Source organism: Emericellopsis cladophorae (genome assembly GCF_022114955.1).
Source record: "Emericellopsis cladophorae strain MUM 19.33 chromosome Unknown NODE_12_length_473309_cov_116_543296, whole genome shotgun sequence".
Lineage (NCBI taxonomy): Eukaryota > Fungi > Ascomycota > Sordariomycetes > Hypocreales > Bionectriaceae > Emericellopsis > Emericellopsis cladophorae.
The window spans coordinates 287,390-309,372 of NW_026250937.1; the positions used below are offsets into that span (position 1 = coordinate 287,390).

General features: G+C 54.6%; 7 protein-coding genes across 7 annotated transcripts; 5 read left to right on the forward strand and 2 right to left on the reverse strand.

Moving 5' to 3' along the window:
• Positions 1 to 652: 652 nt before the first annotated feature.
• Positions 653 to 1,615, forward strand: J7T54_003630 (uncharacterized protein; the record flags this gene model as incomplete). Its single annotated transcript, XM_051505133.1, has 4 exons — positions 653 to 665; positions 723 to 862; positions 918 to 1,349; positions 1,415 to 1,615. The coding sequence occupies 4 exons, from the start codon at positions 653 to 655 to the stop codon at positions 1,613 to 1,615; spliced, it is 786 nt and encodes a 261-aa protein (XP_051363474.1).
• Positions 1,616 to 2,436: 821 nt separating this feature from the next.
• J7T54_003631 (LIM domain and RING finger protein -like protein) lies at positions 2,437 to 4,707 on the forward strand (the record flags this gene model as incomplete). The annotated part of the gene is made up of 4 exons (XM_051505134.1): positions 2,437 to 2,541; positions 2,598 to 2,789; positions 2,840 to 4,187; positions 4,289 to 4,707. 4 exons carry the CDS (start codon positions 2,437 to 2,439, stop codon positions 4,705 to 4,707), a joined length of 2,064 nt encoding a protein of 687 aa, XP_051363475.1.
• A 299-nt stretch (positions 4,708 to 5,006) lies between these two features.
• Positions 5,007 to 8,780, reverse strand: J7T54_003632 (Serine/threonine-protein kinase-like protein; the record flags this gene model as incomplete). Its single annotated transcript, XM_051505135.1, has 3 exons — positions 5,007 to 5,065; positions 5,147 to 6,184; positions 6,236 to 8,780. The coding sequence occupies 3 exons, from the start codon at positions 8,778 to 8,780 to the stop codon at positions 5,007 to 5,009; spliced, it is 3,642 nt and encodes a 1,213-aa protein (XP_051363476.1).
• A 1,093-nt stretch (positions 8,781 to 9,873) lies between these two features.
• On the reverse strand, positions 9,874 to 12,216 carry J7T54_003633 (Eukaryotic translation initiation factor 3 subunit B-like protein; the record flags this gene model as incomplete). The annotated part of the gene is made up of 3 exons (XM_051505137.1): positions 9,874 to 10,305; positions 10,359 to 11,892; positions 11,945 to 12,216. The coding sequence occupies 3 exons, from the start codon at positions 12,214 to 12,216 to the stop codon at positions 9,874 to 9,876; spliced, it is 2,238 nt and encodes a 745-aa protein (XP_051363477.1).
• A 634-nt stretch (positions 12,217 to 12,850) lies between these two features.
• On the forward strand, positions 12,851 to 16,736 carry J7T54_003634 (T-complex protein 1 subunit beta-like protein; the record flags this gene model as incomplete). Its single annotated transcript, XM_051505138.1, has 5 exons — positions 12,851 to 12,853; positions 12,909 to 13,060; positions 13,126 to 14,500; positions 14,553 to 14,604; positions 15,133 to 16,736. The coding sequence occupies 5 exons, from the start codon at positions 12,851 to 12,853 to the stop codon at positions 16,734 to 16,736; spliced, it is 3,186 nt and encodes a 1,061-aa protein (XP_051363478.1).
• Positions 16,737 to 17,912: 1,176 nt separating this feature from the next.
• Positions 17,913 to 20,082, forward strand: J7T54_003635 (TBC domain-containing protein-like protein; the record flags this gene model as incomplete). Its single annotated transcript, XM_051505139.1, has 4 exons — positions 17,913 to 17,944; positions 18,088 to 18,261; positions 18,338 to 19,523; positions 19,573 to 20,082. 4 exons carry the CDS (start codon positions 17,913 to 17,915, stop codon positions 20,080 to 20,082), a joined length of 1,902 nt encoding a protein of 633 aa, XP_051363479.1.
• A 515-nt stretch (positions 20,083 to 20,597) lies between these two features.
• J7T54_003636 (uncharacterized protein) lies at positions 20,598 to 21,707 on the forward strand (the record flags this gene model as incomplete). Its single annotated transcript, XM_051505140.1, has 1 exon — positions 20,598 to 21,707. One exon carries the CDS (start codon positions 20,598 to 20,600, stop codon positions 21,705 to 21,707), a length of 1,110 nt encoding a protein of 369 aa, XP_051363480.1.
• Between the last annotated feature and the right edge of the window lie 276 nt (positions 21,708 to 21,983).

Below are 21,983 nucleotides of genomic sequence, written 5' to 3' on the forward strand. Positions count from 1 at the left end.
GTCCTCTTTCTTCTCATTTGGAGAGCTCCAAACTCATCAATATGCATGGAGCATGTTCGCTGAACGCTAAACGCTGAAGAAAAAAATCATGTAGCTTGCACGTCGAGAAATGGCACCGTGTATCCTCCGTGCATCGTCAATGAATAACCCACATTGTTCGAGACTTGGTCAACGTCGAAATCTCGACTTGATCATATCGCAAGGCCATGTGGCTAACGCCTTGCACTAACCAGCCACATCTTCCCCATCATCGCTTGCGCGAGCCACACTTTCGCGCAACTCGTTTCACTCCACTTTTAACCGCCCTGTACCATCACCATCCATCCCGCACACGCTCCAAACAAACCACCATCAACGTCATTTTACGCCGCAGCTGGCAATTGACCGAGCAGCATTGTGTCAGAGTTTACTCTCCAAGGCGATTCCGGCGCCAGTGTACCAGTACATATCTCTACTCGCCATCCTCTGCCGCCCTCATAACGAGTAGGAGCTCGCGCTGATTGCTCTCCCGCTGGGCAATGCTTTGACCGGTCCGGCAGCCGCTATCGCTTCCATCGCATCCCTTGGGCGACTAGGGCTGGGTAGATTCTGCCTCGACGACAACGCGGGGCGTCGCGATTCTTGACTTTATGCCATTCGGTGGTCCGTCAAGATGAGCGCTCCATGTTGGTCTCTCTACTAGTGTCGCAACTGCACGACTCGGGGTTCTGACCAGCGCACAGTGTCCGCCGAAGAGAACGAACGCTACACCAATATCATCGATGATATCCTTGCCAAAGCCGATCTTGAGACAATCTCTAGGAAGAAAATCCGCCAGGGCCTACAGGACGCGCTCGGTGGGCTCGACCTCACCGAGCAGAAGGTTCGCCGCCAACGTCTACCGCGCGTTCCACCTTCACTCACTAAACTGAATTTAGGATGCCATCAAAGCCCTGATTGAAGAGCGCTTCGACGCTGTCTCCAACGTTACTCCCGAACCTGCTCCCTCCCCCAAGAAGCGCTCCAATGGCGCGACGTCCGAATCACCTGCATCGCCTGAGCCCGCGCGGAAAAAGGCCAAGCGGTCCGAGTCTGCAGAGGACGCCGACGCCCGTCTAGCCGCACAGCTGCAGGAGCAGGAGAATAGCCTCGCGCGAGGAAGGTCGACTCGTGGTGGCTTGGACAAGAAGACCAAGCCGAAAAAGGCTGCGGCCAGGAAGAAGAAGAGCTCCAACAAGATCAGCAACAATGATGACAGCGAGGCTGAGGGTTCTGATGGCGAGCCCAAGAAGAAGCGCAAGGCTGGAGGCGGCTTTCAGAAACCCTTCAACCTGAGTCCTGCGCTTGCGGACATTGTCGGCGAAAGCCAAGTAAGTCCTCTTTCCGTTGACGAGTCTGCTCCAGGCGAGACCCATTTGTACTCACACATTGACAGCTCGCTCGCCCAGCTGTGGTCAAAGGCCTCTGGGCTCATATCAAGAGCAACAATTTGCAGGACCCCAACGACAAGCGGTCAATCGTATGCGATGCCAAGCTCTACGCGGTCTTTAAACAGGCCAAAGTCAACATGTTTAGCATGAACAAGGAGCTCGGCAAGCATTTGTACCCCGTTGAGGAGCCGCCAGCCCAATCGTAGGCACTACCAAGTACGCGCCGCAGATGCGCACTCTGGTAGCTGCGCGCATCATTTACTTAATCTGTTGTTTGTGAACGAAGCCACAAGGCGCAACGGGCATTTGGGTTTTTCATACCGGTGTTCCTCTGCTTCTGCCTTGCTGCTGCTGTACATCAAGGGCTGAAACCGGAAGATGTCTCGGACAAGGCAGGGTCTAGAAACGCAGGAAGACGGTTGGTACTGGAGAGGCGTCGAGTGAGGGTTTACTAGCATTTCAAGGTATTGAATATCTCAAAGCGGGAACATATTCCATGTGATATTCTGCATCATACGGTGATCAGATGAGTTTGTGTCTTTGCATTTCTTCCCTGCACCATTGTCAACACCACTACCCACTCTGCAATCGAGTACCTAGAGCATTAGTAAATTTGTACATCGTTTGCTTCATACAAATGAGAATGAGTCGACAAACGTCACAGTACTGACTCGACGCTATCACACGGGGAGTTGTGTAGGGTAAGCAGAGCTGAGTCATCCAGAGTAGATGCCATGGAATGCAGTCAGTGCCCCCACGCGGTTGGAGCCCCTCTGGCCTGGACAAACTGCCCTGATGACGGCGACCAGCTGGAGGCGATATTTTTTAACCAAAAGACCTGAACCACCCCGTCCCTTCGACGACCACCACTTACTCGTGGAGAGCGAACGACTTCAGCAAACGCTAGCTGAATACCTCAGCGAATCCCAGCGTGACAAATAGACACTTGCAAAAGCGATTGTCCCAAGTACGCCCACTATGGAAGCATCATCGACCGGGGCGAACAGTTCAGCATCCCAAGCACCAAATGGGTCTTCGAACCCATCTACAGGCTCGAAGCAAGGCAGAGGAGGCCGTAGCCGAGGTGGACGGTCAAGAGGGCGAGGAGGAGGAGGAGGAGGTGGTCCGAATCGTCGACAGCAACATGCCCCCGAAACGCAAGAGCAACCTGCCAATCCCAGCGCACAGGCGCTCGCGGCCGTAGCGAGGCCCAAAGTTGCTATCCAAGAAGACAACGTACCGGAGGACGCCGAACTTTGCTTCATCTGTGCGAACGTCGTCTCGCATCATTCCATTGCGCCATGTAATCATACAACCTGCCACATCTGTGGCTTGAGGATGAGAGCGCTGTACAAGGACAAGAACTGCGCCCACTGTCGAGTATGTCTTGCCCGACAACTTTGCTTTGATCGCATTGCTTACAATCCCAGACACCAGCGCCATTCGTCATCTTCGCCCAAGACGCCACGAAACGTTTCGAAGAGTTTACCGATTCAGATATGAGCACAGTCGACGAGAACATTGGTATCAAGTACGCCAACGAAGACATTGTCGGCGACACCGTTCTCCTGCTTCGATACAACTGCCCCGAACCCGACTGCGACTTTGCAGGGCTAGGATGGCCAGATCTACATCGCCATGTGCGCTCCGCACACCGGAAGCGCATGTGCGACTTGTGCACTAGGAACAAGCGTGTCTTCACCCACGAGCATGAACTCTTCGCAGACAAAGAGTTGGAGAAGCACATGCGCCGCGGCGACGATAAGCCTGGCTCTGCTGACCAGACCGGCTTCAAAGGCCATCCATTGTGCGGATTCTGCGGAGAACGGTTCTACGATGACGATAAATTATATGAGCACTGCCGGATGAAGCATGAACGCTGCTTTCTCTGCGATAGGCGGGATGCACGACACCCTCACTACTACCAGGACTACAGCGCGTTGGAATCGCATTTCAAAAAGGATCATTACCTCTGTGCGGACCGCGAGTGCCAAGAGAAAAAGTTTGTTGTGTTTGATACCGAAATGGACCTTCAAGCGCATCAACTTGAGGAGCATGGAGGAAAAGCCAGTGGGCGCGAGGCACGGACGGTTGATATCTCTGGATTTGACATTCGGAGCTCTTTCCAGCCCGAAAGGCGAGGCGGACGCGAAGGTGGGAGGGAACGAGGACGTGGTCGTGAGGGTAGAGGCAGAGGTAGGGACCAGAATGCCGACGTTGCGCCAGCCACAACGCCCCAGGCTCTCAGAAGAGACGAGATTGCCTTCCAGAGGCAGATGGCTATTCACTCAGCCCAGTCCGTCTCGAACCGTACTTTTGGTGGACAACTATCAGCAGGAGGCCCTGCGTCGTCGACCACTCCATCGGGGTCTAGGGGCAACAGTCAGTCGACCACGCCTCGACCGCAGGCTACCAACATCGATCCCATGGACACCCATACGCCCATTGACCCAGCAAACATGACGTCCGCGGACCGAGCTCGTCTTGTTCGCCATGGCGCTGTCATTGAACGTGCCGCGAACCTTTTAGGCAATGACGCACAAAAGATGACCACGTTTCGCGACTCGGTCTCGTCCTACCGAAAGAACAAGCTCACAGCCCCTCAGCTGGTCGACGCGTTCTTCGGGCTGTTTGCCGACACAGCGTCAAGTGCGCTCGGTACTCTTGTCAAGGAGGTCGCGGACCTCTTTGAGGACTCGGGCAAGTCTAGTGCCCTCAAGGCAGCCTGGCAGGACTGGAGGGCCATCAACGAGGACTACCCAAGCCTGCCCGGGCTAAGTGGCATGCACGGCGCAACCGGCTGGGCAAACGCTGCGAGCGCAAACCCGTCCCAGCCAGGGGGCGCACCGGCACAGAAACACTCTAACAGGGTGCTCAAGCTCAAAAACAGCACGCGCCTCGGCGGTCCTTCACCAGTGCCGGGCGTCTCCCCACCAGGATGGACTCCTCGCCACAGCTCCTCAAAAACGGCTGCTTCGTCGTCGTCGTCGTCGTCGGCATTCCCCTCCCTCCCATCAGCTGGGCCGTCCAGAGCGAGTGCCTCCACTTCATGGACCACAGCAGGCAGTGCATCATCTCAGCCAGCAGCACGAGCAGCCCCTACATCCACGACCTTGCCGCGTCGACCAGCGACCCGAGCTGCCAATGGCGGGGACAACTTCCCGGCGTTGCCAGCCGCGCCGAAGCCGACGACGAGTATCTGGGGGTACGGCACTGGACGAGGCATACGACGCGACACACCGGGAGAAACAGGGTTCTCGTGGTCCGGTGGGAGTGGCTCAGCGTCACCGGCCACTGAGGAGGCACCCGAGAATACGGGTGGTAAAAAGGGCAAGAAAGGCAAAAAAGTTCTTGTCCAATGGGGATAAGCAAATATGTAGCAGGTGGGGAAAAAAGAAAGGAAAAAAAGCAAAAAAAGAAATGAATCATGAGACTGGCGTGGAGTGTCAACCATGCATACGATCTCTTACATATAGTGGCCATATAGTAGCAATACACCGCCGCAGATCCCAAGCATAAGCTGTTGTGAGATAATTTCAAGAACACAAGCGAAACCACCTCGTCAAGGGCAATATTCTGAGCCTGACAGCCAATGTATTACAATCCCGCCGGCAGATAGTAGTCCACAAAGCGGTCCGTGTCCTGCCAGCCTACCTCTAAAATTACGTTCCAACAAACGAGTATCAATGAAGGAAATCTCATGGTCCAGAAAGCAAGATAACCAGCCGGCAGCGCACCGACCGCCTTCTTCAAAGAGTCCGACATGTCCTCGTAGTGATTTCTCTTGTTGCGCAAGGCACGAAGCAGATCAAGCATGCGGGTTCCTGTGTACCTGCGCTGTTTGCCGAGAGAGTCGACGAACGCTTGAGGCAGGATGCGAAGGAAATCGCCTCGAATGACCTCTGCAGCATGACTTTCCAACTCCTGCAACGCGTATGAAGGAGGGTCGCGACATTCCTTCTCAAAGTGATCCGACACATCGCACAGGAACGCAAGCTTCTTCTTCGCCGACCAGAAGAAGGGGTGCGACAGAATGCTCAACGCTGCAGGGCGCTTTTTGGGGTCCTCGTGAAGCATGGAAGAGATCAGGTCTTTCGCTTCCCAAGCAAAATCACCCAATGAATCTAACGGCGAGAGGTCGTAATTGCCGCGTCGGATGTTGACCTCTCGCATGTACCGGTCGCCGCAGTCGTATGGGTGTTGCCCGTTGGTGAGGACATAGAAGAAGATCAGGCCCAGGGCAAATACGTCAATCGCTCTTGTTGCCCTTCGGCCACTCATCAACTTTGCGTCGTCGCCAACCAATATCGACCCAGATCCGCTCTGAGTGTCGAGACCGCTCGTTTGACTGTGGAAGTTACGGGCACCAGCTGATACTGCGGCAGCAAGCTTGTCGTCGTCGTACAGCAACTCCGGAGCTCGCCAACCGGTGGTTCCTGCCGCTCTACCATGCGTCGTACCAAAGGATGATTGATCAAGATCGAGTTTCTTGCACAAGCCAAAGTCGGCCACAAGCATGCGAGGTTTTCCGGTCTTACCTAGGCAAGCCATGACATTCTGTGGCTTTAGATCGCGATGAACAATGCGTAAGGAGTGCAGATGTGCAATGCCGTTGGTGATCTGATACAGAATTCCCGGGAGATCCATGCGACCTGCTTCAGCCAGTTCGCGGTGCATCTGCGGCTTCTCGACGATATCGGCAAGGGAAGCGTCACATAGTTCCAGAGCGATGTAAATGAAACCCTCATGCTCTTGTTGGTTGAAGTAGCGAATCACTACAAGGCGTTATTAGACAGCTTTCTCGCACATTGAACATGATTTCTTACCGTTGGGGTGATCATCTGATTCCTTCAGCAGCTTTGTTTCCTGCTGCGCGATCTCGTAGAACGTGAGGAGCAGCCGCTTGACGGCTACCTTTCGTCCGTCGTATTCTCCCGAATGCACAGTGGTACCATTCGTGCCGTTCCCGAGCACCTTGTTCTGGTACACAAGCAGACCCGGAAGTCGTAAGACTGTCCCGTCATCGACATCTTCCATCTCGCCCGTTCGGACCGTGGTAATGTCTGGGCGCATCGTGACGCCGTTCGCACGGCCAGTAGTATCGGTCGGCTTGAGGTTTGAGTTGTCTAGTTTACCTCTGCCTTTCTTGTGCTTGACGCCTCCACGGCGGCCACGGCGTGCTTTCTTCTTCTCTGGCGACGCTTCATCAGATGACCCTGGGCGCGCAGCCTCGGGATCGACTACGACCGCCTCAGACGCCCCATTCCCTTCAGAGTGAGTGACGACAACCCCAGATGTTGTGACGGCCGGGGTCGCGCCAGTCTCCGTTGACTTCACGATTGAGACATCTTCTTGGCCGTTGGATGCCTCAGTCAAGGCTTCTTTTTGACCAACCTGATTTTGGGCCTTTTGAGGTGCCAATTCTGTGACTGGACCAAGCTTCGGGTGTACCTTGGATCCCGCGGACGAATACATGTTGGCGATAAGCTCGCGTCGTTCCGAATCACTCATGCGGCGAAACTTGTTGCCGTAGTACATCAAAGCCCCGGTTACAATCAGAATGAGAAAGGGGTTCTTCAACAGATCCATGACGCTTTCCAGAGCACTCTGTGGAAGTAACTTGACCTTGCCCACAAGGCCGACATCTTGCTTGTCGCTCGATACGACCACAGGCAGCCAGTCCTCTTCGGCCAACTCGGGATCATATCCATTCATCGGCCCAGCAGGCAGTGTGGCGGGGATATTTTCTCCGCTTGGCATCAGGGAGTCGAGGAAGTGCGTCCCGACCAAGACTTGCGATTCTTCACCGGACCCAGGGCCATGCTCCCAGACGTCGCGATGCGATACCTTCGCAAGGGGAGCATCTATGATGAGTGGATATGACCGTCCCGACATTGCGTACCAGTCTCCAGTTATTGTGTGGTTGAGAAAGATGCTGTTGCTTCTGGTGCGTGCGACCTCGGTGCTCTTGGTGGGCATAGTCGGCTGCGGAAGCACAACTAGCTCCGGGTGGCTGTCCCGAGGGGCGTCCCAGGGGCGGCATACGTCGAATACGCGGGCCACAGGCGAGGACAACTGCTGGCTAAACTTGGGCGAAGCTGGCTGGCCAGGATCGTAATCGAAAGCGTAGACTTTGCCATCATGCTGACTGGTGATGTAGCGGCTGTCAAGAGAGGTTTGGTAGTTGGTGTATAAGTCGGCGTCGTAGTTGTTGGGCACCCACTCGGCGTATTTGAGGGTGGCAATCGGCTTACCATCGCGACGCTGGATGCCGACAGTATACTCGGTACGTCCCAAGGTGATGGTTCCTGTTGAGCTACATTCGACAGAGTCGGCATTATACAGATAGTCTGGACGCAGACAACTCTCGGCCTCGTTGACGTGAGAGCCGCCTGATCCAAACCACTTGAGCACACGACCTGTAGCAGCGTCGAGGGTGATTAGAGTTGTCTTCTTGTCGCCAGTATAGACGACTGCCGGATTCTCGTCGGCGAATGGAGCCAGCTCCTCAACAAGGCGCTTCATTGTGAAGCTTGTGCGCACCAGACCAACTCCTGGCTCGGGGATCCAGGCATAGATCAGGCCATCACGAGCTGGTTCTACAGCCCAGAGGTAGTGATCGATAGGACTGTAGTCATCGTCGAGAACGGACACGTTGGAGCGGAAGTGCTTTGTCTCGATCATGGGCTGGTCGACCTCGAGGCGCCAGTGTTCTTTGCCGTCTGTGCGGCCTGTGGCATAAAGATCTCCATCGACGGTCGCCAAAAGAACAAAGTCTTCCACTTCCCAATCTTCCAGGCTCCGCGCAATCTGCGGCGAGGAGAGTCCAGCAGCTAACGTGCTGCTGGATCGGAATTTGCCTGGTAGGCTTGGTGCTCGGACGGGCTGTGCCGGAGCCAAAGTAGCGAGGGCGCTCGCATCGTAAAGATTTTCATTGTTAGATTTCTTGTTTTTGATGTTGTTAATGTTTTTCTTATCGTCGAGGCTCCTCTTAGCGCGAGCGGATCGTCCGCTGTTTTCGAGATTGTCGTGTTGACGATTGTTCGCATACTGCAGATGCTTCTTCTGACTGGCTGAAGGTTGGGTCTTCCTCCCCTGATTCGGGCTGACTTGAGGCGTGTCATCGATAGCGCCATCATAGCCAATATCTTGAACGGCGTATTTAGGGTCTCGTTCATTGACGCGTTGCTCATTGATGATTTCGTGATCGTCCGGTTGCTGAACGGCAGCACGTTGTTGCTGCTGCTGTGCAGCAGCAGATGCGGACGCGAGCTGAACCCATGATACGAACAATATAGCGACAACAAGGACTAGTCTGTTTTGGCCCGAGGATCGAGACCCTCGGTCTCGCGTTGAAGACCGTCGTGGCATATCGTGGTGTTGCTTAATTGACTTGGCTCATGACGCGTTGCAGGTGCGAGACGAGCACCGCAGCACCACGCCTCGAGTCGGTGGATATGTAGATGGCGCGTGATAGGCGCTGCAAAATAATGCGTTGAATCGCTGATATCGATGAATCGGACTCGTATGCTGCTTGCAACGAATATAGTTGAGAGTCGCAGGCTGTAGGGAGAGTCAAGAAGGTCGACTGGAGAACGGGGTCTAACTAGGCGGTACGTCTGGGCATCGGGCTCCCAGCGTTCTCAAGGGCTGGCTTGATTCCTTGGTGCAATGCAAGCTTTGCGCAGGTTGAATCCAGTTGGGGAATGAGCGAAACGCATCGGTTTAGCAGGAATTGCCCGTCTGGTGAAAGAATTGGTAATATGACGATGCAGGGAAGATGGGCGGGGGCCGGGTCTGAGGGCGCACTTTGATGGAGATGGAGGTGCCCGTCAAGGTTGCACACCATCGCTGCCCGGGCCGCATTACGGAGTAATTAATTCCCACACAACTGTATAGGCGCGAATGACTCTTGAGGACATTGACTTCTATCCATGGTTCGATACCCATATCTATTTGAAAATAGCTCGTCTCACTGGCATGTTGGCATACTTTACCTATAATGCAACTTATTCCTCTAACTCTGATGTACCTTCTCCCATTGCGCGTTCCGTGCAAAGCAGGCTGTGTGCCCTGATACAAACCCGGGACAGTCCCTTGCAGAGCGCACAACCTAGCACACTTTCACGTGCCAACTCTGTGAAAAACAGGGCCTTTGCCCCAACAATCAAAGGTTGCTTGACTGAGAGAATACACTTTCCATGGCATTGGAATGATCGTGATATCCGGTAACACGGGAAAAATGACCTGTTTCCCGTCGGACAAGAGTGGTCAGACTCGGGCGCCGTCGCCGCCACAGTACAGTAGTCTCACTTCGAGGGTGCGTAGCGCACGCCAGGCCCCATTTATAGGAATCGCCGTAAATTCATTACCATGGGAGCTGTAAAGCGTACAACGAAAGACGCACTCCGAGACCAGATGCAGAAACCGATAACCTTAGAAGCAGCCCTTTTCAAAACCATGCTTAACCAACCACTACCTCCTCCGTCTCCTCTAGTACATCCTCCACAATCTCCTCCACCACCTGTTCTTGATCGGCCACTTGAAGCGTCTTGGTCTTGGCCTCCAACAAATGTGTGTGAGGGTCCTTGGGTAGACCGGCGCGCTCCCTTTCCTCGGCCAGTTCTGCCTCCATGCTCTCGCGCCACTCGTACCACTCGTTGAGCAAGTGCCTGCGCGCCTCGACCACAGCAAGGTCTGCAGAGGCACCGCGATCGGCATCTTCCTGATCAAATACGCGGCTGTATTCGCGGAGGTTCTTGCGGATCTGTTTTTGCTCTTCCTTGGTGAGAAGAGTAGCGGGGCGGGGGCGCCATGAAAATTGCTTGAACTTATCAACAGGCTCTTCGCGGAGAGCCTCGCCCCTGAAGTCGTAGATATGGTAACCATTTTCCATCTGCCAATGTTTAGTAATGCGTCATTGAATGGTTGTTCTTTTCGGTAACTTACAGTGTGCTTCCACACAGACGCCCAAGTTGCGACGAAGCGACCCGAAGGGTCCCATTCGACATCGGTCACGCCGTAGTGATCCGCCGTGTTCATCAGCTGGAGGTTAGCAGTCAGATCCTTGTCTGACTCGGGCTTTTCACCCTCAAAGTCAAGGTCAAAGAAGTCCAAGTCGGAGCTTTGCTGGTTGTGGACCGTGGCAATCACAACGAAGCGACCACGAGGTGCCCAGTAGATAGCATTGCTGTTCTTCTTGTCCAGTGTCCGGAGATGCTTGAAGTTACCGGTCGTTGTTCCCTTGGTCTTCTCGGGGCAAAAGAATGACACAGCAGTCTTTGGTGCGACAGCCGTAGGCCCGACAGGCTCGGTCGTAGAGATAATAGCGAAACGGGCACCGCGGGGTTCCCAGGCGAAGTTGATGACAGTGTCTTTGATGGTGTCGACAACTTCGACGGGGACACCCTTCTCCTTCACACGGAAGATCTCCAATGTGGTAGCCTGCGACTTCTTGGACTTGGAGTGACGGTCCACCTTGACGCACAGGTATGCTGCTTCAGATTGCCAATGCAACTTGGCATCGCTCACACTGAAGAGGTTGAGGGACCGCACAATTTCCTTGGAAGGAATGCTCATCAAGCCGACCTTGGCTGGGTTGCTACCAATTTCAGGGGTCCAGAAACAAATGAGCTGCTCGTATTCCTTGACGCCATCGCGCTGCACTGTGGCCGGGGCCCAATCAAAGTCCACAACACCGTCGATCTTGATAGTGGTTTTTTCGAGGAGGTTCATCCGGGGAAGTTCGTAGACGGAGATAGATTGGCCAGGGTTGAGACGCGCAACGTACTTGTCGTCAGCGGACCATTTGAAAGCGGGCCATTGCAGCTTCGGGGGAGGACGCCCCTCCTCAGGCTTGGGCAGATCCAAGTTGGCGAACGAGCGCAGAGGAGTACCAGTGGTGATTTCCCAGATAACGTAGTTCTTACCATCGTCATCAATCGAAAGCGCAGGGTGCCCCTCTTCAGGAATGGAAATGGGACGGTTAGACCAAGTAACCATGTACTTCTCGCTAGGCGAGAAGGCCACCATGTTGACGTAGGGGTGCGCAAAGCGAGCCTGGCGAGACCAGGACTGGCCGCCCCAAAGCTGCACACCCTGAGCGTGAACCGAGGTCAAATAGGTACCCTTTGGCGACCACTGCACGAACGTCTCGGTCCAGTGGGGACGCTCGACCACGCCCTCGGGCTGATCCTTCTCATTGTTCCAGAAGACTCCGACATTATCGCCACGGAACAGGACAAACTGGTCGCGGCCACGGCCTGAAGGGTCCTTGAGCCACCATTTGAGATGCTCCTTCTGAGTGAATTCGTCGATCTTGGGGGGTTGGTAGGTCTCGTCAATGCGGCCCTCCCGTCCGTATCGCTCAATGTCAGTCATTTTGTTGACACGCAGAGTGTGCTTCTTGTCGAGAGGAACCATGTCAAGCTGACGCGTGGCGGCGGCAGCCTCGGCAGCCGAGGAGTACTCGACGAAAGCAAAGCTGAGGAAGGTCAGTTCATCCACATGCAGCTCTATTCATGGGTCCAGCATACCTCAAAGACTTGCCATCTTCACCCATAGGCATGTAGATCAAATCCTCCCGGGTCGACCCAACAGTGTTCAGTTTGCGCAACAAGAACTTAACCAGCTTGGGCTTCTGGTCTTCTGTAACCTTGGGCAGGCCATCAATGACCACGAATGTGTCGTAACCATGCTCCAACTGAACCTCGAAGCGCTCGCGCAGATCCGATACGTCGATCTCGTCCTCGTTGTAGTCTTCATCGTCGAGGTCGGCCTCGCGAAGATGCTCGAAGGTCGGCGCCATGATTGCGATGTTGTTGTGTGCCTGTGCGGCAAGGAGGGGTGGTCGTGTTGTCGGACTCGTAGAAAAAAATAGGGTTGCCCCGCTGGTAGCTGCAAATGGGTTTCTTATCTGCTGATCACTTTGACAGACGTCGTAGAATGTTGCAGTCGAATTTGATCGAGGGCTGCGCGAAGATGCCGAACAGTGAGTCTGCTGTCTCGATACTTCGATGAGCTGGGCAAAACTTTCGGGGCGCGCGGTCAAAATCGTGCGAGGGGCCTACAACCTCAAGGTGGGGGCTTGATTATGGTGGTGATGCTTTGCCTGGCGCAACAAATTTGGTGCTGGTTTGGCTGCCTGAGCCTGAATGTGTGCGGCGGATCATTGAGACGCCGGCTCCGCCGGTTCCTATCTCGCGCTTTTCAGCGGGGCAAGTCACGTGTAATCTTTGGTGGGGGAGCTTTGGGCCCCTGACGGTTCGAGGACCTCAAGCAGAAAGTTGAAGGAGGGGTGCTTGGCGCTTGTGTCGGTGGAAGGTGCTGGTCCTAGGTGAGCTCCAGAAAAAAAGGCAACCTCAGCAGAGGCCGTCGACGTGTGTACCCTTACTTCAACACCCGTCGTCATTCAAGTATTAGTCGAGGTCTAACTTGGCAAAATGGTATGAGCTGCCCATCTCAAACGCAATCTCTGTTCTTATGTCTGACGATGAATAGTCGTTCCAACCAACACAGATTTTCGAGGAGGGCACCACCGAGGAGAAAGGCGAGAATGCGCGTCTCGCAGCCTTCGTCGGTGCCATCGCCGTTGGCGACCTGGTGAAGAGCACACTCGGCCCCAAGGGCATGGACAAGATTCTACAATCTGCGTGAGTATTTCATTGCCGGTAAGGCACTTGCTAGACATGGGACACTGACAGTCGGTCTGTATCAGATCCACAGGAGAAATGATGGTAACAAACGACGGTGCCACCATCCTCAAATCCATCGCTCTCGACAATGCCGCTGCCAAAGTTCTCGTCAACATTTCAAAAGTGCAGGACGATGAAGTGGGCGACGGTACAACTTCGGTTGCGGTGCTGGCCGCAGAGCTCCTTAGGGAGGCAGAGAAGCTGGTGGACAAGAAGGTTCACCCCCAGACAATCATTGAGGGCTACCGAATCGCCAGCCAGGCTGCGTTGAAGGCACTCGAGGGAACTGCGGTCGACCACAGCAAGAGCCCCGAGGCTTTCCGCAAAGACTTGCTTTCCATCGCTCGCACGACCCTTTCCTCGAAAGTTCTGTCACAAGATCGCGAGCACTTCGCCCGACTGGCTTGCGACGCTGTACTCCGTCTCAAGCAGTCTTCGGACTTGAGTCACATCCAGATCATCAAGAAGGCCGGTGGAAAGCTAAGCGACTCATACCTCGACGAGGGCTTCATCCTCGACAAGAAGATTGGAGTCAACCAGCCCAAGCGGCTCGAGAAGGCAAAGATCCTGGTGGCAAACACGTCAATGGACACGGACAAGGTCAAGATCTTCGGCGCGCGCGTCAAGGTCGGATCGACAAACAAGCTCGCGGAGCTCGAAAAGGCGGAGAAGGAGAAGATGAAGGCTAAGGTGGAGAAGATCAAGGCGCACGGCATCAACTGCTTCATCAACCGTCAGCTCATCTACAACTGGCCCGAGCAGTTGTTTACTGATGCTGGCATCATGTCGATCGAGCACGCGGATTTCGACGGCATCGAGCGTTTGGCACTGGTGACCGGAGGTGAGATCGCCTCTACCTTTGACCACCCTGATCAGGTCAAGCTGGGTCAGTGTGACACTATCGAAGAAGTCATCATCGGAGAAGATACTCTGATCAAGTTCTCGGGCGTGGCAGCTGGTGAAGCCTGCACTATTGTGCTACGTGGTGCGACAGATCAGCTCCTGGACGAAGCCGAACGCAGTCTGCACGATGCTCTGGCCGTCCTCTCACAGACTGTCCTGGAGCCACGGACAACTTTGGGTGGTGGATGCGCGGAAATGGTCATGGCCAAGGCAGTAGAGGGTGCGGCCACCCGCGTCGAGGGCAAGCGCCAGCTCGCAGTGTCCAGCTTCGCTATCGCTCTGCGACAGCTGCCCACCATCCTGGCCGACAATGCCGGTTTGGACTCGGGTGATCTGGTGGCTCGCCTGCGCAAGGCTATCTACGACGGTCTGACGACCTACGGCCTAGACCTGACGACTCCCGGGGGTGGTATCACAGATATGCGCGACCTGGGCGTTATCGAGAGCTACAAGTTGAAGAGGGCCGTTGTGTCATCGGCAAGTGAAGCGGCAGAGGTAAGCTCTTACTGGCTAACACCAAATGAACAAGCAGCTAACTATTTTCTAGCTCCTTTTGCGTGTGGACGACATCATCAGGGCCGCTCCACGTGCTCGCGAGCGTATGTGAATGGATATATGTGGCGTTCAAAAGGGAACTGTCAATTAGCTAGACGTGGATATCATGACCGGTAATGACTGCATAGACGGCGGCCGGTTGAGGACACAATACCATTTCGCTCCACCGCGACCTGCCTGATGAACAAATTTGACGCAATGTCTTCATGAGTGGGCTCAGTCCATCAATTGAAGTTACTTAGCTAGATAATGTCGATGTTGTGCAGCTTCTTCTTGTTTGCCGGCCAGTGCGACAAACCATTGTCACTGCACTCACTTCGCCTTACCTCACTTCACCCTCACCCTTCGGCCTTCCCCTGAACTTGCTCAGTTCTCACTTACCTTGGTTTGAGTGTGAATTTCGCGTTGCTGATTCGTTTTTTCACTGTTTTTTCCAGTCCGCTCTTTATTTCACCACCAGTTTCACCCATCATCTCGCGTCTTGGTTGATAGCCTTCTTACTATGGCTTCCACCACTCTACACAACACTGGCGTCCAAGGCACCTTTCCATGCTATGAATTTGGGCACTCAGGGGCCGCCACGGTCGACTCGATCTGCCTGCCAGATGGAAATTCTCAGTCTGACTCGAACGAGTACTCCTCTGGCTCACCTGGGGATGTGAGCGACTCGAGCGACCAGTCCAAGGACGTGGATGGTGCCATTACAGCACAGCTTGAGAGCGAAAGCCAACAGTTCGTACAGCCTGCGGAGAGCTCGACACTGCCCAACCACGTATCATTCGACATTGGCTTCAAGGCCATTGACCAGATAACCACGAAAACAACCCTTCACACATCATCACCGCTCAAGGCACCTCTTACTGGCTTTCACCCTTGCAACAAGCGGCTCACACCGCTGACTCCTCCTCGTCAAACAATGAACAGAAGTCCTGACAGAATTCGTTCGAGTCCTTACGACATTGAATGCACCAGCGACTCCGACATGGACTCTGGACCCATCCCTCTAAACTTCCTCGACTTGCCAAAGAGAGACGGATTCAAGACACCGATTCTAACCAAGAGCGAGGAGAGGCGATACGCGCGCATGGCTGATTCAAGACAAGACTCCCCGATGGCACGCAAATCGTGGGGAAGACTACTCCAGGCTCAGCCACCACTGCACAGCGAGGCTCGAAATTCCAGCAAACCCATCAGTGGCAAACTTGACAGGCTAGTGATACCGGACCCGACTCCCGACCGACCAGCCCAAGGCGAAGGCACCGCGTTGCATGGTCCACAGCAGCAAGATGGCCAGCGGCCATCATCTTCCTCAGATGAGTCCAATGGAAGCCCTGTCTGGAAAACAGGCTCGCGCCCAACTCTTCCAGTATCCGCGCGCTCTTCTGTGAGCGGAGATCGTATGGCTGTGCGATACTCACCGTATCCTAAGTCGAGGCTCAGGGATTTCTTCAGGAGCTCTCTCCGGGCCAGCCGAGCCGTCAGCAGTGGCAATCGTGCTGCTCCCCTGACTAGCGACACAGGGAGTCTTGATACTGCTAAGACAGAACCACATACAACCAAGAGCGATGCACACACGGACACTGATACTCGCCGTCACAATCAGCATGAAAACACAGCGGTGAGCGATTGTGCCAGGTCAGGCAAGGACGATCTCATCTTCCCTCGGATATCTAGTGCGGAGTCTTTGTCTGGTTCGACTTCATGCGTTTTGGCTGTGGGTGAGAAATCGGGCCGCGTGGCTGATGTGCCCATTATTCCCGAATACGTTGGTCATGAGCCCTCAGCCGTGGAGCCTTTGCTTGAGGTGCAACTGGAACGCAAGACGATGAACTCCTCTCGCACTGATGCGGCCGAAGACAGCTCTGCTGAAAAGAGATTTGTGCACACCATGCCTACCGTTTACACCTTACAGCCTTCGTATGACCAGTGTGAGTCGTGGCCAATGGACAAGCCTGGCCCCTACTTACCACACCATCGGGATACACTCACCAACCTCAGGAGCATACTCAAGGGGAGCGAGCTTTGGAAGAAGCGGAAGAGCTTGCTGGCAAGCGAACAAACAGCAACTCATCAACTAGACGAGAACAAGGATGCCCTCGACCGAATCCCAAAGCGCAGAAGACACGCTCACCGTGGCTGTCGAGAAAGGGCTTTGCGCAAGGACATGTCGACTTAGACACGACATATGCAGGCGAGGCTGCGAAACTGAATGCGGTTGAGAGCCCCGCACCATGGCACACGATTGTCTGGCATCGCTTTTTGCAGGACAAGAGCGCGATGCGCGGCAGCAGTTTTACCATACCATCATAGAAGCGTGAGGGGAAGCATCCAAGACAGACGGGTCAATACGTGTAAGAGGTCGCGAGAGGCTTCGATGGATAACGTGGCTGAGATGACCTGGGCGTTGAATTTGTGTCCCGAGTACGTGGATGAACTGGCTCGTTCGGAAATCGGCCTTGGGGCTGCCAATAGAGCAGCTTTATTGCCGTGGTGTTTTAGACGGAATGGATGAATGGAAAGATCACCACGGTGGGACGTTGAGTTGGCCAGCACCGTATGAAAGGGAGAATTTACAGATGCTGTGCGGAACATTTGCAGATAGAACAGTACATTGCGAGAAGTACTCCGTACTCCGTAGACCTGCCAACATTGATCATTCGCTTCGTCCACCAGACCACCATCGATGTTTAAAAAATCAACGCGGAGCAGGGCTTGATAAGCTCGCATTGCCTCGCAACGCAGACTTGGCTGTGGCTGCAGGAACCGGGGGAAGCGGGAGGCACAGGCCCATAAATAATAAAACCCGTGTTGTTCTTCCCCAAGTTTCTCTCCGCAGGCCACTGGCACACAGTGACATTCCTGCTATCAGCTGGCCATGCGCGACAGGGGCTTAGAGAGCGCCAATCTGCCTCCTTTTCCAGACGTTCCAGACGAGACAAGCGCGCCATCGCACACAAACATCATCATCATGATCCTTCTTTTCAACTAGTCCCACTGCCTCATCCTCCTCTGCTCACACATTCGTTAGATCCATGCATTCTCTTCTTCCAGCAAACTTATACAATTAAGCTTTTTATTCAGCCTATCATCGCTACCCTCACGCTCGTTTGTCCCTCCAACCCAACCTTGCTATCACAAACCACCTCAGCTTTCAACCGTACTTCCTGCAACTGGAACGCCCCACTACTCGTTTGTCAGCCAGGCCTCGTTTCAGAGTGAAGGCAGCTGGACGGCTACACAACATCATAATACTGTCGACCGAGCTGTCGTCGCACTTGTACAATACCATGCAGTCATGATTTCTACTGCCGACTTCGATACTGCCCCTCTTGCCCCAAGCTCGCCTCCCGGCATGACCACATCGAAATCTTCAAAGTCTTCCTCGTTCCAATCCTCCGTTCATAGCGACGATGCGAGCGTGTTGGACGACGTGGGCCATTTCGAAGACATTGGTCTCGACGATGACAGTGCTACCCTGAAATCCACGCGCCAGCCAGGCGTTGACAGAATCCCCTCACCGACCACAGCCACTTCGACGACGGCCAGGTCCCTTGTCACGAGCAAACGAACACCCGCGCCCCGATCGTCCTCTCAGTCGAATCTCCGGTCTACTCTCCATACGTCAAACCCAAGAAGCACAAGCTTGACAGTACTCACGGATCCCATCCATCCAACATCGCCCCGGCGTCGCTCGAGCAACAGTACGTTCTCATCCAGATCTCAACCCGTGTCCGGGCGACGAAGAAGTCCCAGTCCTCAAATCTCCTCAAACCCTAGAGACCCGACATTTCTGCCCAAGCCTCGTAGAGGAAGCTGGCAGTCGACTCAGCGAAAATCCCTTGCGGAACTCGAGCACGAATGCGATGAAGATGAGGACGATGACATTCCGGATGGCCTCGTCCTCGACAATGTTCCAATTTCGCCTCGGCCGCAGCACGAAAGGCCTCCTAGTAGGCAGCCTTCCCTATCTCCATCGCCTGATCGAGGACAACAACCCAAGGAGCGTGTGCGGAGCGTGGGCAATGGCACACCGGCTGTCGCTCAGGCACAAGGCTCACTGAAGTCGCCCAAATGGAAAGAGGAGGCGGCGCAGGTAGACAGGTCGCCCAACCGCCCAGCCCAGACCCGCGCGCATTCGTGGAACGCTGCTCTGGCCCACTTGAATGCGGAAGCAAAGGCACTGACAGAAAAATTGGAAGAGCATGCTGATGAGGAAGAGGAGCGTGCGCGCAGACCGTCAGCATCAGGTCGTCCGAACACATGGGACTCGATGCAGCGCTCGCACCAGTATGCCTACGACAAGAAAGAACGTGTCAAGTCGACCCCCGAGCTCCCACCGCTAAGACGTACCAACGTCATGATCGACCCTCTGCCTGTGTCCAAGGAGAAGGAAGCAGTGCTCAGCAGGACAAGGCCGTCATGGCTGCCACCCAAAGACCCGGCGGAGGAGCGCCGTCACATTCGAGAGTACCAAAAGATGATGGCTGCAAGTGCCAAGGCTGATGAGCGCCGCGAAGCTGCGCGCCGGTCAAGAACCGAGGCCCGGGAAACAACGCTGGATGGCGCCATGCATGCTTGGGAACACGAGGTCATTCCCAACTGGAATCAGGCGATTCGCGAACGGAGGACTAGAGATATGTGGTGGAAAGGCGTGCCGCCCCGCAGCCGCGGCATCATTTGGTTGCAAGCTATCGGCAACGATCTCGGCTTATCTGAGACTTCCTTTGACGCAGCATTGCAGCGAGCACATGAGCTTGAGTCCAGGGTCAAGCAGGACAAGGGCAGTGCAGAAGATCATCGCAAGGCACAATGGTTCACCCAGATCCGACAGGACGCTGCCCACGACACTTGGCAAGGTCTTCACATCTTTGATGTAGAAGGACCCTTGCACGGCAGTCTGGTGGATGTCTTGATGGCATATGCAATGTACCGCAACGACATTGGTTATGTGCATGGTTGTAATGTGAGTTGCCCCAAATCGCAGCCACGATGGCATTTGCTGACTTCTCCAGACTGTCGCTGCTTTGCTTTTGCTCAACTTGACGAGCCCCGCAGCTGTCTTTGTCGCCCTCGCCAACATTCTCAACAGGCCTCTACCTCTCTCGTTCTGTACCTCCGACTACGGGGCACAAGCATCAGCGTACAATTACGTGCTCCAGGGTTTGAGTCAAAAGTCGCCGACGTTGCACGAGCATCTTGTGAAAGTGATTGAGGACGCTGACCCTGGAGTCTATCTGCAACAAGTGTTCACGAGTATCTTCACTGCGCAATTGTCAGTCGACACCGCAGCGCGTCTTTGGGACATATATGTTTTCGAGGGCGACAGCCTTCTTGTCCGCGCAGCGGTTGCTCTCCTGCTCGAGAATGAAATGACTCTTCTGGGGGTGCGGACTGGCCCTGAGGTCAAGTTGACAATTTCGAAATCACTGAATCCAGAGCTTAAGGATGAGCTGCCTACTTTGTCTGCTTCTGGGGCGGAAGACAAGTTCATCGCCGCCGTGAAGGCAGCCGGACGGTCATGATGAATTTCTTTACGTTATAAAAAAAGAAAAAGAAAAAAAAAATTCACTCGCCAATGACAAAGAGAAGAAGGGCACGGTCATGGATGGATCGACTGGTAATGTTTTGGTACATGGACATGCCGCGAGGATAGCGCTGATGTCGCCCGCTCGCTGAGCCTGGACGGCAGGCGAGGCATGCCGCGCAGACTTGCATTGATATTGGAATGCGAGCGATATGACATGATCATTTTGGACAAAGGAACAGTAAATATATATGACATATATCACGACGGACATGTCAGGAACATCACTAGGGGTAGCGACCAAATCGTGCATCACGTGATGAAGACTAACACGGAAGAGTGTGGGTGGGACCACGCGACTTGATGAACGGTGAAAATTGGCCGCCACCACCAGGACGCGGTCTGACAAAAACAAGCACTCACCATCGTCCTCACAATTGTCGCCGCCGCGACGCGCCTGCTCCTAGCGACCCAGGTGAACAGGTACAGGACGCGACACAAGGGGACGACACCATGGTCTCTGGCTACAAGCACGGCGACACGCCCAAAAGGGCCATGGTACGCGGTACCATCTCGTATCTCGAGTCGCAAGGCCTGCCCGTGAACAAGTCCGCCATCTTTAGACACTTTGAGCTCTCGCGCTCCCAAGGCTATGCCGCCTTGAGCATCCCTGCTTCGAAAAGGAACAATCCAGAATGGGAAGAGACGCGCGGGCGCCCGAACAAGATCAGCGAATCGGACCAGCACAAGATGGAACAGATTCTCTGGGACGAACGGTATGAAGAAGTCAACCTCAACTGGAATGGCCTTGCCAAGGAGGCCGGGTTAGAAACCGACTGCAATGCGCGCACACTCCATCGCACCATGGGCACTCTCGGCTATCGCCGCTGTCTAGGATGCAGCCGCTCCTGGGTTCACAAAAAGACGCGTGAGAAGCGGGTGGAGTATGCGGAGCGTATGCTCGAGGTCTACCCACAACCACACAACTGGCGTTTCATTCGCTTCAGCGGCGAGCTTCATTTTGGTTTCGGCCTCGATGGCAAGATGCGACTGCTGCCGCGTCCTGGAGAGAAGTACTGTGAGGGATGCAAGGATCAGCCGCCGGCCGATTGGGGCCGCGACATTAGGAGAGTGCACTGCTGGGCAGCGATTGGGTATGGGTTCAAAAGCGAGCTTGTCTTTTATGATGATCAGACCAATCCAAACCACACGGGTGTCATGTCCATGACAGACTACACGGGCAAAGTCCTCGACCGTGTCGTCAAGCCTTGGCTCGAGCTCAGCGGCACGAACCAGTTCATTCTCGAGGAGGACATTGAAGCGTTTGCCCACGGCGGCGCAAGCAAATCCAACATGGCCCAGGAGTGGAAGGCCGCGCATGAACTAAAGTGTTACTTCAACTGCCTCGATAGCCCAGACCTCAATCCCCTTGACACACAATGGCCACCTCACAAGCAGTGGACTGTTGAGCCTCTCACGGACTGGAGCGACGCGAAGCTGAGACAGGCGGCACGGGACGCTTGGGCGAGCCTTGATCAGGAGAGGGTGAACATGTGGGTGGACTTTATGCCGCAGCGGCTGAGGCAGGTGATTGATAGCCAGGGACGAATGGTGCCTTGGTGAGACTCACGTGTGTGGTGGCGGCGCTGTAATGGTTTCTCGAACGGTGGGTTTGTCTGGTTGGGCGTCATTTATGCCACCGTGGAGTTTGGACTTGTCATTTTCATGGAGCGCTTCGCCTTGGGATATGTTGCGATGTCTAGTGGGATTTGGGGAGTTTTACGTGGGTGTCAATTTGAATTCCTCACAAGGAGAGATGTTGTTGAGTGTTGGACGAATGTGCCTATGGAGTGAGTTAGGACTATCCGGTTCTGTGGCAAGAATATGCTTCTACGCTTG